Below are 14,018 nucleotides of genomic sequence, written 5' to 3'. Positions count from 1 at the left end.
AGACATGCTCAAATGCAGCTGCATGAGCATTCTGTTGTTCCACGACTGAAGTGTCTACATCAGTTTTTTCATGCCGATCATCTGTGCTTGTATAATGCTTACGACACGACGGATGGTAGTGTGCCTCACGGGCGATTAAATCAACATCTTGTACTTTCGCCAATATATTGGCATCTTTCATTTTCTCAGCGGCTGCTTTGATTGACTCTTCTGCGCTACTTGTAACACACTTCACAAGCCTCTCTTCCTTCCCCTGTACCTTTTTTACGTGATCTGTCACAGAAGAGACATTTCTTCGCAGGAAATAATATTGCAGCCAATTCTGAGGATCTGCGTCTCTTGGCGCTACATGGTACTTCATCGTCTTCAGCAGGACCCTTTCTTTTGAGGAAGCGGGACGTGTTCATGAAATTTGTATAGCACCATCTGTGCGCTCCGTGCACGTTTTTGTAGAAAGTTTTTGGTACCTCCATACAAATATCATCAAGCCTTTCACTGGCATTAACTCTCTTCTGTCGCAGTTCCACTGTTTCTTCTATCTTCGAGAAACTAACATCTGAAAGTGGTCTAACTTTTTTATCTGAGGTGTGTTTCACATAGTGTATAATACAGGATAAGCCTTCATGCGAATGTTTGTGAAATGAGAGCGAGAGATGAACCTTCAGAGTTTAGGCTTTATTCCATTTGATTGGAGCCGCTTCTGTGGGCACACCAGGAAATACAGGTTCAGCTAGGAGTACATAAGCAGTAACGTATACATGTGCAGTTAACCATTGCAGACTAAATCCGCGTAAGCACGGAGTTCGATATAATCTCCATTCTCACCAGTCAATGAGCACCTTCAGTTAACGAGCATCAAGTGGACAGCCGATGTCAATAGCAATGCCCCGGGGACAATCACTCGTGCCGCAGAGACATCCCCTTATACGCGAGACGCACAACATGTGATCCCGCGTCATGTCCCTCGATTCACGTTAATTCACCACATTCTCCCCACCTTTAAAATGTAACTAGGGGCCCATCTTACACACCATGATTGCTTTAGCACTATAGGAGTATACATTTCAAGCAACGCGGACTAATAGATCTACAGAAGCATACATGCCAAGCAGTGATTATTTTGAGTTGTAGGAGCATGGAAATGAGCATCGATATATGATATAATGGGCATATAGGAGCATGAGCAGCGAGAATGCCGATAATCCCCTTTACAGATTGAGTCGTCGAGGGGGCCTTATTCGTCGACCTCTCCGGGAGTAAACGGCAGTTTCACTTGAGGGAGACTCCCGATCCTCTTGGTGAGCCTCGACTTGTGCCGGGGATGACTCCTCGATCGCTCTCGGGTGGAACGCGGCAGCCCCGTCGCCTGGCGGAGTTCCTGGGGGGGAAATGTCAGAAGGAGGAGTGCCAGAAGGTGGTGTACCGGCGGGAGGAGTACCTGAGGGAGCCAGATGGCGAACCGACACAGTGGTCTCCCTGCCATCCGGGAGCCTGACATGAGCATACTCTGGATTAGTGTCAATGAGTTCGACCCCCTCCACCAGGGGTTCATACTTGCTTTGTCGTACCGGGCGTTTCATGAACACTGTACCGGGGTGGGTCAGCCAGTTGGGCAACGTTTGACCGACAACATAACGTCGTTGGTGAGTAAACATACGTTCGTGAGGAGTGGCATTTGTGGACGTGCAGAGCAAAGAGCGTATGGAATTCAGAGCGTCAGGAAGAGTAACCTCCCATCGCTCGGGGCCCAGTCCTCTCGATTTCAGCGCCAGAGTTACGGCTTTCCAAATTACTCCATTATACCGTTCCACCTGCCCGTTTCCCTGTGGGTTGTAACCCGTCGTTCGACTAGTTGCTATGCCGTGCTCTAATAGGAATTGTTTTAGCCCGGCCGACATGAAACACGGCCCTCTGTCTGAATGTATGTACGAAGGTCTCCCAAACATAGCGAAGAGGTCAGAGAGACATTTTACGACAGTGCCCGAGGTCATATCCGAGCACGGAAACGCGAAAGGGAACCTTGAATATTCATCAACAACGGTGAATATGTATCTGTTGTCTGTTTCGGTCGGTAGGGGCCCTTTGAAGTCGATGTTTAGTCTCTCGAAGGGGGAAGTAGCCTTGATCAGTCTGCCAGAAGCCGCGCCATAGAATCTGGGTTTTAGTTCAGCACAAACAGGACATGAAGCATTCATTTGTTTAATATCTTCAACAGAATAGGGAAGATTTTGTCTGCGTACGAAATGTGCCATCCTGGTTACCCCTGGGTGGCACAGAGACACATGGAGGTCTTGCAAAGCCTGACTGATTGTTGCCGAACTGTAGACCCGGGAGAAGGTATCTGCAGCAGGGTTTTCTTTCCCGGGCCGGTAAACAATGTCGTACCTGTAGCAAGCTAGGTCTATCCGCCATCTCATAATTTTTTCATTCTTAATTTTCCCGTTATTTTTCCCATCAAACATGAAAGCCACGGATCGTTGGTCCGTAACGAGCGTGAAGTGGTTTCCCAGTAAATAATGAATGTCTCCATTTACGCAGCGCTTCGACGATGGCGTACGCCTCCTTCTCTATTGCCGAGTGTCTCTGCTCGCTTCTAGAGAGAGTTCTCGAGAAGAACGCGACCGGCCGCCCAGACTGATTAAGTGTAGCAGCTATGGCGTGATTTGAAGCGTCGGTCTCCACCACGAAGGGCACCGAGCTGTCGATCGATAAAACCACGGACTTACTGATATCATCCTTGAGATTGTGGAAAGCTTTTACGACAGCGGCATCTGGTGGAAAGTTTTTGCAATGCACTAGGGGATGTATTTTCTCGGAGTATTGCGAAATCCATCTTGCATAGTAAGCGAACATCCCGATCACCCGGCGCATTGTTTGCAAGTCCTGAGGTGGTGGAAGCTCACGGAGCGGGCGCAATCGCTCAGGATCAGGCTTAATTGTGCCGTCGGCTATTGTGTAGCCGAGAAGGTCAATTGACCTTGCCGAGAATACGCATTTCTCGTAGTTGAGAGTCAGATTATATTTTCCAGCAATGCTCAAGAATCTGTCCAGATTCCTATCATGTTCCCTCTGATCCCTACCGCACACTGTGACATTATCCACGTAAACAAAAGTGTCTTCGAGGTTTTCATCTGAGATGATGTCGTCCATAACCCGTTGGAAGCAAGCTACTCCATTCGTGACACCGAATGGTATCCTTCTGAACTGGTAGAGGCGCCGCCCTGCCTGGAATGCAGTGTACGGTTTGTCTTCCTCTCGGATGGGAATTTGATGATAGGCGCTTCGCAAGTCGATGGTACTGAATACCTTATAATTGGCCACGCGTTCGACCATCTCATCTATGCGCGGCAGGGGGTAGGCGTTGAGTTGGGTGAAGCGATTGACCGTTTGGGAATAATCGACAACCATCCGTTTCTTATGGTTCTGACTGCTGGTTACTAACACCTGTGCGCGCCATGGCGAATCGCTCGGTTCTATAATTCCCTCCTCCAGTAATCGCTTGGTTTCCGAAGTGATGAAATTCATGTCAGCAGTGGTATATCGCCGCGATTTGATCGCTATCGGTTTGCAGACCGGCGACAAGTTAGCGAACAGCTGGGGGGACGTCACCTCCGCGGTGGTCAACGCATTTAAAATTAGACGAGGCTTGCTTCCTCCAAAGGGTATTTCGACGCTCGTGTGCTGCTTGAGGACATTATGACCCAGAATTACGTCTGCGCACAAATCACGAAGCACCAGCACCTTTACATCCCGATGCGTGTACCCTTTTACGTCCAATTCAACATTGCAGTACCCTCGTACGCTGGATTGTAGTGAGGTGGCGGCCATGCATACCGTATTGTCAGTCGGGTGGATTACCCATTTCCTGCCCTTCACTAGCGAGCTGTTGACGAAACTTTCAGAGCTACCGGTATCAATCAGTGCCTCAGCCATATGCCCGTTAATTCGTACGTTGATGATAGCCTTGGATAGATTCCCCGGGAGGCTGCAGTCAATTTATTTTGCGAGTAGAGAGCCGCAGAAGTGGGTTTATTTCTCCTTAGAGTAGATTTACATACCCTGGCATAATGCCCTTTCTTGTCGCAATTCATGCATGTGGCATCTCTGGCGGGACATTTTTGACGAGGATGCCTTTGTACCCACAAAAGAAGCATTTACCAACCGGAGCAGTTGCTGAGGAGTTTGACGAGGTCTGGGTATCCGGCTCCTCGGGTGTTTCTCCATCCCTCATGTCTGGCTGTGTCTGTGCCAGTGGGGTTCCTTGGGTTCCCATCGTAGCAGCGTTCATGAGCAGCATCGGTGTCCCAAATGACTCAGATTGCTGCTGAGCCGTATCCATCGCTCGAGCCTGATCGACTACCTTGTCAAGAGTGGGTTGCGCTTTCTCTAGTAAGCGTTGCCGTATGTGGGCTGATCTGAGTCCTTGGATGAATGCCTCCCGGGTCGCTTCCTTTCGGTGTTCCTCGGCGCTTACCGCCCGGAAGCTGCAGTCTTTTCCCAGCTGATTCAGAGCTTGCAGGAACTGATCGATTGTCTCCCCGGCTGCGTGCTTGCGTGTGTTGAGAAGATGTCGTATGTATACCTCGTTCTTGGGCTTCACGTAGAGCGCCTGCAGCACGTCGATCGCTGCTTCGTAAGTGTCGCACCCCGAGAAGAGCCTGTACACGCCGGGCGAGACATGATTCACGAGAGCGGCAAATTTGTCAGCTCCCTCCGCGATGATGGTCAGATAGTGTGAGAAGGAGCAGAACCAATGTGACCATTTCATTTCTGCGTCAGTCGCGTTCGGGTCTGCGTCGAACCTCTCTGGTTTGTAGATCTTGTCCATCTTTGGTTGAGAGAGCCGAGAAAATCAAATGGAATAAATTGAAATGAGAGCGAGAGATGAACCTTCAGAGTTTAGGCTTTATTCCATTTGATTGGAGCCGCTTCTGTGGGCACACCAGGAAATACAGGTTCAGCTAGGAGTACATAAGCAGTAACGTATACATGTGCAGTTAACCATTGCAGACTAAATCCGCGTAAGCACGGAGTTCGATATAATCTCCATTCTCACCAGTCAATGAGCACCTTCAGTTAACGAGCATCAAGTGGACAGCCGATGTCAATAGCAATGCCCCGGGGACAATCACTCGTGCCGCAGAGACATCCCCTTATACGCGAGACGCACAACATGTGATCCCGCGTCATGTCCCTCGATTCACGTTAATTCACCACAGTTTGGCTTTAGACCGTGAGCTGGCCTTTAATTTCAAGGGTTTTTCATCTGTTTTCTTCTTGTTGGCCATTGAAAAGTCTCATCTAAACTGAAATACAGAAATCAATAAACATCAACATCAATTCAACAATCTGTGAATACTACATGTATGATGGCAGTGAGCAAGTGAACAACAGAAATTATGCATAAGTTTTAAAGAAAAAACATCCACAAATGACAAATTCCAAAATTGAGGTCTAAAAACAGCTTGAAAGTGACGTCGCTATAGCGGCCATCTTGGATTTAATTTTGAGATTTTCAGTTAAGACTTGACCCAACGGTAAAGTATGAGAAATTTCAGCGTCCTAGCCTAAGGGATAGCGAAGATATTTACGGAGACCAAATTCCTTATTTCAGAATGGGGGGTGAGCTTACTGCGGTGCGTGTCACGACCACACCCACCACCGATTTTTTTTTTTTTTTTTTTTTTTTTTTTTTAAATTTTTTTTTTTATTTTATTTTTCCCCCCAGACAACCGAATTGTGCTGGGGCATGAGTCATGCTATCTGAAAAAACATAGTCTACAAAAATCCCCAGGGGGGGGATGGGGGTCTATGGTGGCCCATAGTCTAATATGTGTATAATGGGTTTGGGTTCTTCTATTTGCCGCTTTCCATGATGTGCATTTCATGTTTAAAACATTTTAACTTTGTGATGTTTAAGCATTGTTACTCATCATAAAATCCAACAAATAATGTGGTAGTTTGGGGAGACTTTTAATGAGCGTTGCATCGAAGCGATGGCTGTTGCGGCATTTCCCGACATCACTGCCAACCTTTTTACTCACAGAAATGAGCACAGCGCCAGGTACACCATTTTCCAGCCCTGCAAGGCGTGTGAGCCGGCCGCATAAGGAGTACCACACACCTGGCGGTACACCACCAGAGCAAAATGGGCGCTTAGGTCCATCTCCTCTCAAGGTGGGACTGTTCTGCGAGCCAAGTTTCGTTCAACCATTGTTGTTTAATTCAATGGCAGAGGAAATGTTGTTCTATTCCTGTTGTATCAAAATTAATTATTTTAAGTTTTTCTTCGCTCTTCGTGACTTGCTCACCTTCAGTCCACCCTTCCTATGTAGATTCAGGAAGCTGTATTATTGGTCCATTACACCGGAGGTCCAGCTGCCACTGCTGGATATTCTCGGCGCCTCTCGTTGAGTATCCTGATTGAGGTCGAACCTTCCGTAGTCTTCACAAACCTCTCTGCTGTGCCTGCGACCAGGTAATGGGATAATGTGGTGAAAGTTGATTTGCGAGAAGTCTCCATTTTTGTCTGTGTGTAACTTGTCCCTGTGAAAACATGTGTTGAGGCTGTCCATCATCAGGAACTTATATGGTTTTCTGTTTTGAAATGTTCAGTGCACAGCGCTGCCACCTTGTGATCGACGTGCAGAACCAGATGGAACACGAGGTGCAACTGCAGTCGAAGCACAACGATGACCTTCTTCTTCGGCCACATGAGAGCAAAAGGTTTGGTGATGTGCACCATTTTTAGCCTGGTCTGGGATGCAGGGCTTTTGGTTGTGGCGACTTGTGTAGTATAATTAGTAAATGAACAGGATAGAACAATCATAAATGTTTGTGGAAAAATTACCTGCCCAGACCAGGAATTGAACCCAGGTCCTCTGGCAAACCGTACCAGTGCTCTGCCATCTGGGTGACCCACCAGCTGAACAACGCAATTCTTCCACATATACAGGTGCTACTCTTTCCCCTTGACCCTCTCGAGAGCAAGCCCCAGTTGCTCCTATGGTTGGCAGCGAGTTCCCCGGAAGCAGTCGGGGAAAGAGAGTAGCACCTGTGTATGTGGAAGAATTACGTTGTTCAGCTGGTGGGTCACCCAGAGAGCTCAGATAGCTCAGATGGCAGAGCACTGGTACGGTTTGCCAGAGGACCTGGGTTCAATTCCATGTCTGGGCATGTAATTTTTTTCACATATATTTATGACTTGTGTGGTAGTATAAAACAGGGCTTCATCGGGTGCTGCCAGATTAAACTACTTATGTGTAGCTTGGCATTTATTCAATGATCCCTGACCAAAAAGTGTGTAAAGGTATTTGTTTAGTACATGTGTATCTGGGTGAGCATTATGAATAATCCATTGTTTTCTCCACTTTGTGATCCTTCACTCTTTCCTCCATTTCCTGTAACGGCATGTTTGGCGCCACAATAATCACCAATCACAAGTCATTCCTCCTCGAGCTGAAATGTAGAGGCAAAGGGATCCAAAACAGGCAGGTGATTGGGATGATGGTTATACCAACAGTTTTAGAGATATTTGGCTTGTATCTCCATTGAGTAGTTTGATTTCATTTACATGAACTTAGTCACCTTTGTGGTGGTTTTCTAACTTTATTGGATACTAGATGACCCGTGAACCCGTGAGGTTCCTGTTGTGACAGTGGTTGATGAAAAAAAAAAAAAAATCGTTTCAAGAAAAAAAAAAAAGATAGCTCCAGCAAGCTATACCGCTGAGGTTGTTTGCATTGATCAAATCCTCCCGAAGAGTATTTGACTGAATCGGGAATTGATTTTTTTTAAATATTTTTTTCATTGCCCGATTTGAACGAAACTTGATACTGCACACCGCAGGCGAATCGTGAGGTTTTTTTTGTGCTATCGTGTACCGAATTTTTGCGCTATCGTGTACCGTTTTGGCTGTATTTCAGAAACATGTATATATATATATATATATAAATATATATATATATATATATATATATATAATTTTTTTTTCAGCACAAAAAAGTGAAGGTCACTGAGCATCTTCTTTTCTTTTATCGGTTTTCATAAGTCTTGAAATGAATTGTGCTTAATAAAACAAGTGAGTGTATTGTCAGCAGAGGCCTACAGGCCTAATGTGTTCGGCCCAACAGAAAACCAAGATGGGCGCCATATTTTGTCTGGGTGCCATAGTGGGTGGAATCGAGCGACAGATGCTGGTGTGGTTCGGCAGCTGTCCGACCAAAAGATGCACATTTCAAAAATCGACCCCCATTAAGAATCCCAACAACAGCAATGCAGAGCTCTTGTAGACCTGCATCATGTCGCAGGTGAAAATCCAATTGAATTCCTGAAAATTTCCAGGATCCACAAATAAAGTAAAGCTTTCTTGCTCTGAAGTTTCATCATGGGCTTGTGAGGACAAGTTCTTCCCCACCCACCTGAAAATGGCCATTTTTTATGAATGCTCCTTTGATTCATATGGAAGTACACTGATATCTCTTCAGGCATGTTTATACCATGCTTAAATGGCCAAGGGTTCCTGCTGGGTAGCCCGCTCTCACTTACTTATCCTTTAGTCCCTCACGATTGCTTAATCTGGCAGGACATGTGGACCTTTCATGAGGTCTCGGCCACCGACCCTGATTAATTGAGCCTCCTTTTTTCTCTTTCAATTTTCAGAAAAATCTTTGGTGAGTGTTGAGAAAGGATAACATAATACTTGAGAACTTTGGCAATGATGAACAGGAAAATACATTCGATTACCGGTGAAACCTGTGAGCATGACTTGCATATGGTGCTCTGCGCACATTGTCCGCTGCAGTAATTTTGGACATCTTGACAGCAATAGCGCAGCTTCAACCTGTTGCGCAGGCTCAACCTCCAGCCTCAGTTTAGAATGTAAACATCCCTTCTCGAAAGCTCGATCCTCACTTGGCAGGTAAGTGAGAATCTCCATAATAAACGACTTGTATCTAAATAACAACCAAGATGTTTTGATAACTCCCCCTTCAATTGAGGGTGTGCGTGTGACGTCACCACATTTCTGATCCGCAATCTTGAAATCCAAGCAAAGTGAAATGACATGTGGATTACATAATTGTAGTTACATGTGTTAAATTAAATAGTTAAGACGGTGAATTTTTGCACCGTATTTTGTTTTGGTAATTGTGCCGATTAGGGAGAATTGTTTGTCGTTTCATTGACTGCCTGCAAGCAACAAGATAAAAATTTCGATCTGGAGGCTTGAGTTTGAGCTATGATGGGCATTTAAGAGGGATTCAGAATGAGACTGTAGTTCTTGCACTCAAATAGCATCCATCATAAATAATTTGTTCCCAGGACCCTTTCCAAACATTTTGAAACCATTTGCAATCTTGTCTCATGTATGTGTCCTATTATATACACTAACCATCAAATTACGATTCTGGCCAATGATGCGACGCTCTTGGAAATTTTGATTCAAAATTATTAAAAGTTTGGTGATCCAATGACTGGTTGAACTAGTTTGTTACAATATGGTACACAAAGGTGGTAATTCCGACCACAACTAGAAGGGCACTCGGTAGAGCGCTTACTTCCACCACGTAATGCCTGATCCACGAGAACACATTGGGCCCAATACATTTTTGAAATATCATGCTAAATATCGTTTTTGGCCCCATCTCTCAATGGTGAAGAATCACTTTAAAAATTGTCAGATCCGGATTTGGATCTTCACCAAAATTGAATCAATTCTTCCTTGTCACACGCCCAACGTGTCCACCAAGCTTCGTCCGAATCTACCCATAACTATTTGAGATATTGTGCTATATATCATTTTTGGCCCTATCTCTTAATGGTGAAGAATCACTTTTAAAATTACAGTCGTCTGATCCGGATCTTCACCAAAATCTAATCGGTTCGTCCTTGTCACACACCAAAACAGTTCACGAAGTTTCCTCCAAATCCGTCTCTAACTTTTTGGGATATCCTGCTCACAGATAGACAAACGGGTGAAAACGTAACCTCCATCCACTTTCTGTAGTGGAGGTAATGAATGTGTCTCTCCAGTTTTTTTTTTTTGTTTTTTTTAATATGCAAAGTTACGGTTCATGAAAGAGCTTGATCACTGAATGGATCAGAATGCAACTGACTCCATGACTGGCTGGTAACCTTCAGTGCAAAGAAAACTAAATTGTTGTCCATGTCTCACTCCAGAAACAGGTCTTTCCCTCTGTGCACATGGGGTTTACAAGCCCAACATGATCATCTGAGTTCTGGCTTATTGGTCTGGCCATCTCCTCTAATCTCCGTTGGGATAAGTACATTTCTGTTATCGCAGCGAACTCTTCCAAGCAAGTTGGTTGTCTCTCTATTGAGCGCAGAAATATTCACCTCCTGATGCTGTTTTGTACTTGTATAAGACAACTATACATCCCTCATGGAGTAGTGTTGCCATAATTGGGCTGGAGGACCAGCCTGCCACTTATCTTTATTTGATAGGCTCCAGAAACGCAAAGTGAATCTGGTTGGTGCAGAGATGGGTTCAACTCTTCAACCACGCTCTCACTGGAGCTCAGTTGTCACTCTTAAGGCCCGGTCACACCTTGACGTTTTAGCCAACGTATGCCGATTTCTTTTGAATTTTTTTTCTAAAACGCTGGCACACGTTGAATACGTTATGGGTAAGTTTTGATAACATTGAGAGCACGCTGAAAAACACTGCCATACGTCGTTGTACGTTGGCTTTAAACGTTGTACTTTTTGGTTGTCCTCAAATTTTTTCATGCTTGAAATTTCACGACGTATGCCGGCGTATGACTCACACGTTCCGCTACGCTGGCCACAAGTTGTATGCACGGTCTGCGATCGTTGACAGACGTCAACACATGCTACTTGTAAGTTAATCATAAGTTGAGACACGCCGAGGTAATGCTTAGCGTACCCGAAACTTATTTCTAACCTATGATTAACGTGTTGTTGGCACGTTACGCGATCGTTGCCACACATCGACAGACGTTACTTTTAAGTTACTCATAGGCTGAAAGACGCCGGTATAATGGATCGTCCTTGCGTCAGCGTCCACGGCTAGGACACTTATTTGCAGCATTCTTCAAACTTTTCTTCGGCATGACGAGGATGTTCACACTTCGATGTCTAGCTTGGCTATGATTCCAATTGTCCATCGGCAGCGTCTATTTAAAATAGTCGAGTTTGAGTGTTTTAACACGTTCAGAAGAAACGCTTCAAATTTCCAAACCCAGCGTCAAAAAACAAGGGCGAGTGACAGCAATTTAAATCGTTCATTGTAAACAATGAAAATAGGTGAGTGGTATCGTTTAAAAGTCCTTAAGTGTAAAAAAAATCCAATTGTTGAGCGCAATCGTCTACTTTCAATAGTGGAGATGCAGCCATTTAAATCGTTGAGTTTATCATTTAAATCGTTAAATCGTTAAACGCAAGGACGATCCATCATAACCCACACCCTCCCCCTCGCACTCGCTTACTACTGCCAACATGAACAAACTACTACTAATACTGATACTGATACTGATACTGTTACTGCTGACATGGACATCGACTCAAAAAGGACTCGAAAACACTGTTGGGTTCCCCTTTTATGAGCAGCATTTTTATATACCAATTCCCCAAATCACTGGGAACACGTCTTTATATGGCAGTTGTAAGCTAGAAACACGTTCATTTATTTTTTTTGTCGACCGGAAGACGTCATTGGAATACGTCTACATACGTCGATGTGTGTTGGGACTACGTAAAGAATTGGTTCAAAGCACGTCAAACATAAGTTAGAAATAAGTTTCCCGTAAAAAAGACATTACCGCGACGTGTTTCGACTTATGAGTAGCTTATAAGTAGCCTTTGTGGACGTGTGTAAGCGTCCACATATCGTGTGTAAAACTTATCCCCATCGCATGCGGAACGTGTGTCATACGCCGAGTACGTCGTAAAATTTTGAACATGTTTAAAATTTCTTGACGCACTCTACTTACTACGATGTATGATAGCGTACTTTAGCGTTCTACTCACGTATACCAAACTTACTCATACCGTATTTGACGTGCCCCAACGTTTTAGACACATTTTTCTTAGGTCGGCATACGCTGGCAAGATCGCCAAGGTGTGACCGCGATGTTGACACTTCCATTTCTACGGCAGTTATGATTCGAATCGTTGTGCGTCAGCCTTTTAATAGGCTACGTCACGACATCGTCGGCGATGCGTGCAACGCGCTATGCCTAAGTTAGACTATCGTTGGGCATCGGTTGTGTAGGCCGACAACAGGTTCAGCATTCGTTGGTATAAGTTATCTATAACACAACGAAACGTTCTGTGTCCGTTACCAATGCGTTATACATAAGACCAAGTCGCTATGAATACGTCCGAATCTTTAAAAAAATCATCAAAAGTTCAACGTAAGCCAGCATTTTAGATACATTTTAATACGTTGCCATCGCTGGCTAAAACGTCAAGGTGTGACCGGGCCTTTAGTTTGTTCTACAGACATTTTCATGGCAAATGTTCTGATGGACTTTCTAACTTAGTTCCTCCTGTACGAGTGTTTGGACGCAAGACTCGGTTTGCCATTTCTGCACACCCATTCACTCGAGCTGATTCAAAGTGCAGAATGAAAGGCTATGCAGATGGTTTTATTCCTTGTGCTGTTGTGCTTTGGAATTCATTACCTGTAACGTGCTTCTCATTATCCTATGATCTACTCAGCTTTAAGAGGAACGTCAATTGCTACTTCCAACATCTTTGAGGCTCCGTTGCATTTCACCTGACTTCTGTTACTTCCTATGTCTTGGATGTTTTCTTGTTGCATTTTCTCTGTTTTATTTTGTTTTGCTTTATCCTAATCTTTATCTAACCTTCCCTAGAATGGCTTTATGCCTTGTTTGGGGCGATTTCCATTATAGAAAAACAATTTTTTTTTAAGGAACAGCAGAAATAAGGGGTTAAATGCTATCAGTGGGGTTCAAGGACAAAATAGAGAGGGACTTGGACAAATTGGGGGTGGGGATGGAGAAGATGCATACAAAAAACAAACTCAGGAAAAAAACTGGAAATGTGTGGGGAGGGGGGGATAACGGGGTTGAAAAGATCATGGTTTTGGAAGGGGGCTTTTGGATATCTGAGCTATCTTAAAGACCTGGAGGGAAGAATGCGATTGAAGAGGATGTGGAAGTTGGTTCCACAGTTGGGGGGGGGGTGGGGGGGGAAGAGGAACGAATGAGTGGAGGTGAGCAATGGTTTTGAATTTTTGAAATGGAGGTTACATTTATTACAGCTCTTAAGATATTGCATTTTTGACAATTTGAAAAAAAAAGTTCATGTTATTTGAGTTGCCAATCCATTGTCTGGGCTAAGGAGTGTGTGAGTGATATTGTCAGCGTTTGTCATGGTGTTGAATGGATAATGGATGGATTCAGAGGGAGGTTGAAAAACTTAAGAAAGGATGCAAAATACAACTAAAATCACAATTGATCGGGTGGCTCCGACGCAAAGAAGAATTTTGGTTTGTGACATTTGAATTGCATTGGGAAAGGTCGTGGCACTTGTGAGGCCGATCCCTGGACGATCATCCTCTCGCTCCATAAACTATATGAGCCGTCTCAGCTGGCTTAGTCATCTCATTCGGCCTGCTTCTGCTCCACCAATTGCAACTTAGAAACTTTTTTTTTTTGGAAACCATGTCGAGGCTCGTGTAGGAGCTAATACACAGACGTATAACGAGGCAGGAGAAAAGATGGGCGGGAGAGGGAAACAGACATAGGAGATCTATGGAAGAGAAAGGGATTGGGCAGGGTACACAGGGTAAACAAGATGCTACTGCAGGGAGGGACTTTCAGAAAGGAAAACGGGGAATTTGAAGGAGTTGGTTTTGGGGTGAATTAACGGGGTTAGTAAAGATCAAGATTTTGGAAGGGGGAAGATATGAGATGGTGGTGAACAGCTGTTTTGAAGACCTGGAGGGAGGAGTGGGATTAAAGAGTGTGTGTGAGTGTTCCAGAGGTGGGAAAAAAAGAGGAATGAAA

At 44.7% G+C, this 14,018-nt stretch overlaps 1 protein-coding gene across 5 annotated transcripts in view; it reads left to right on the top strand.

Annotated features, from left to right (window-relative positions):
- Window positions 1-14,018, top strand: part of TRAPPC9 (trafficking protein particle complex subunit 9) — a 131,025-nt gene that overhangs the window by 53,627 nt on the left and 63,380 nt on the right. For all 5 annotated transcript variants that reach the window (XM_085855026.1, XM_085855024.1, XM_085855023.1 and 2 more), the window contains 3 exons: window positions 6,047-6,177; window positions 6,336-6,478; window positions 6,616-6,726. In XM_085855026.1, the coding sequence (XP_085711152.1) occupies window positions 6,047-6,177; window positions 6,336-6,478; window positions 6,616-6,726 (385 nt within the window). The remainder of the gene's footprint in view (window positions 1-6,046; window positions 6,178-6,335; window positions 6,479-6,615; window positions 6,727-14,018) is intronic.

Source organism: Eptatretus burgeri, chromosome 14 (assembly GCF_056783735.1).
Source record: "Eptatretus burgeri isolate ZD-2024b chromosome 14, Ebu_testis_v1, whole genome shotgun sequence".
Taxonomy (NCBI): domain Eukaryota; kingdom Metazoa; phylum Chordata; class Myxini; order Myxiniformes; family Myxinidae; genus Eptatretus; species Eptatretus burgeri.
Note: the sequence above shows the minus strand (reverse complement) of the source record. Positions and strands in the feature narration are given on the sequence as shown.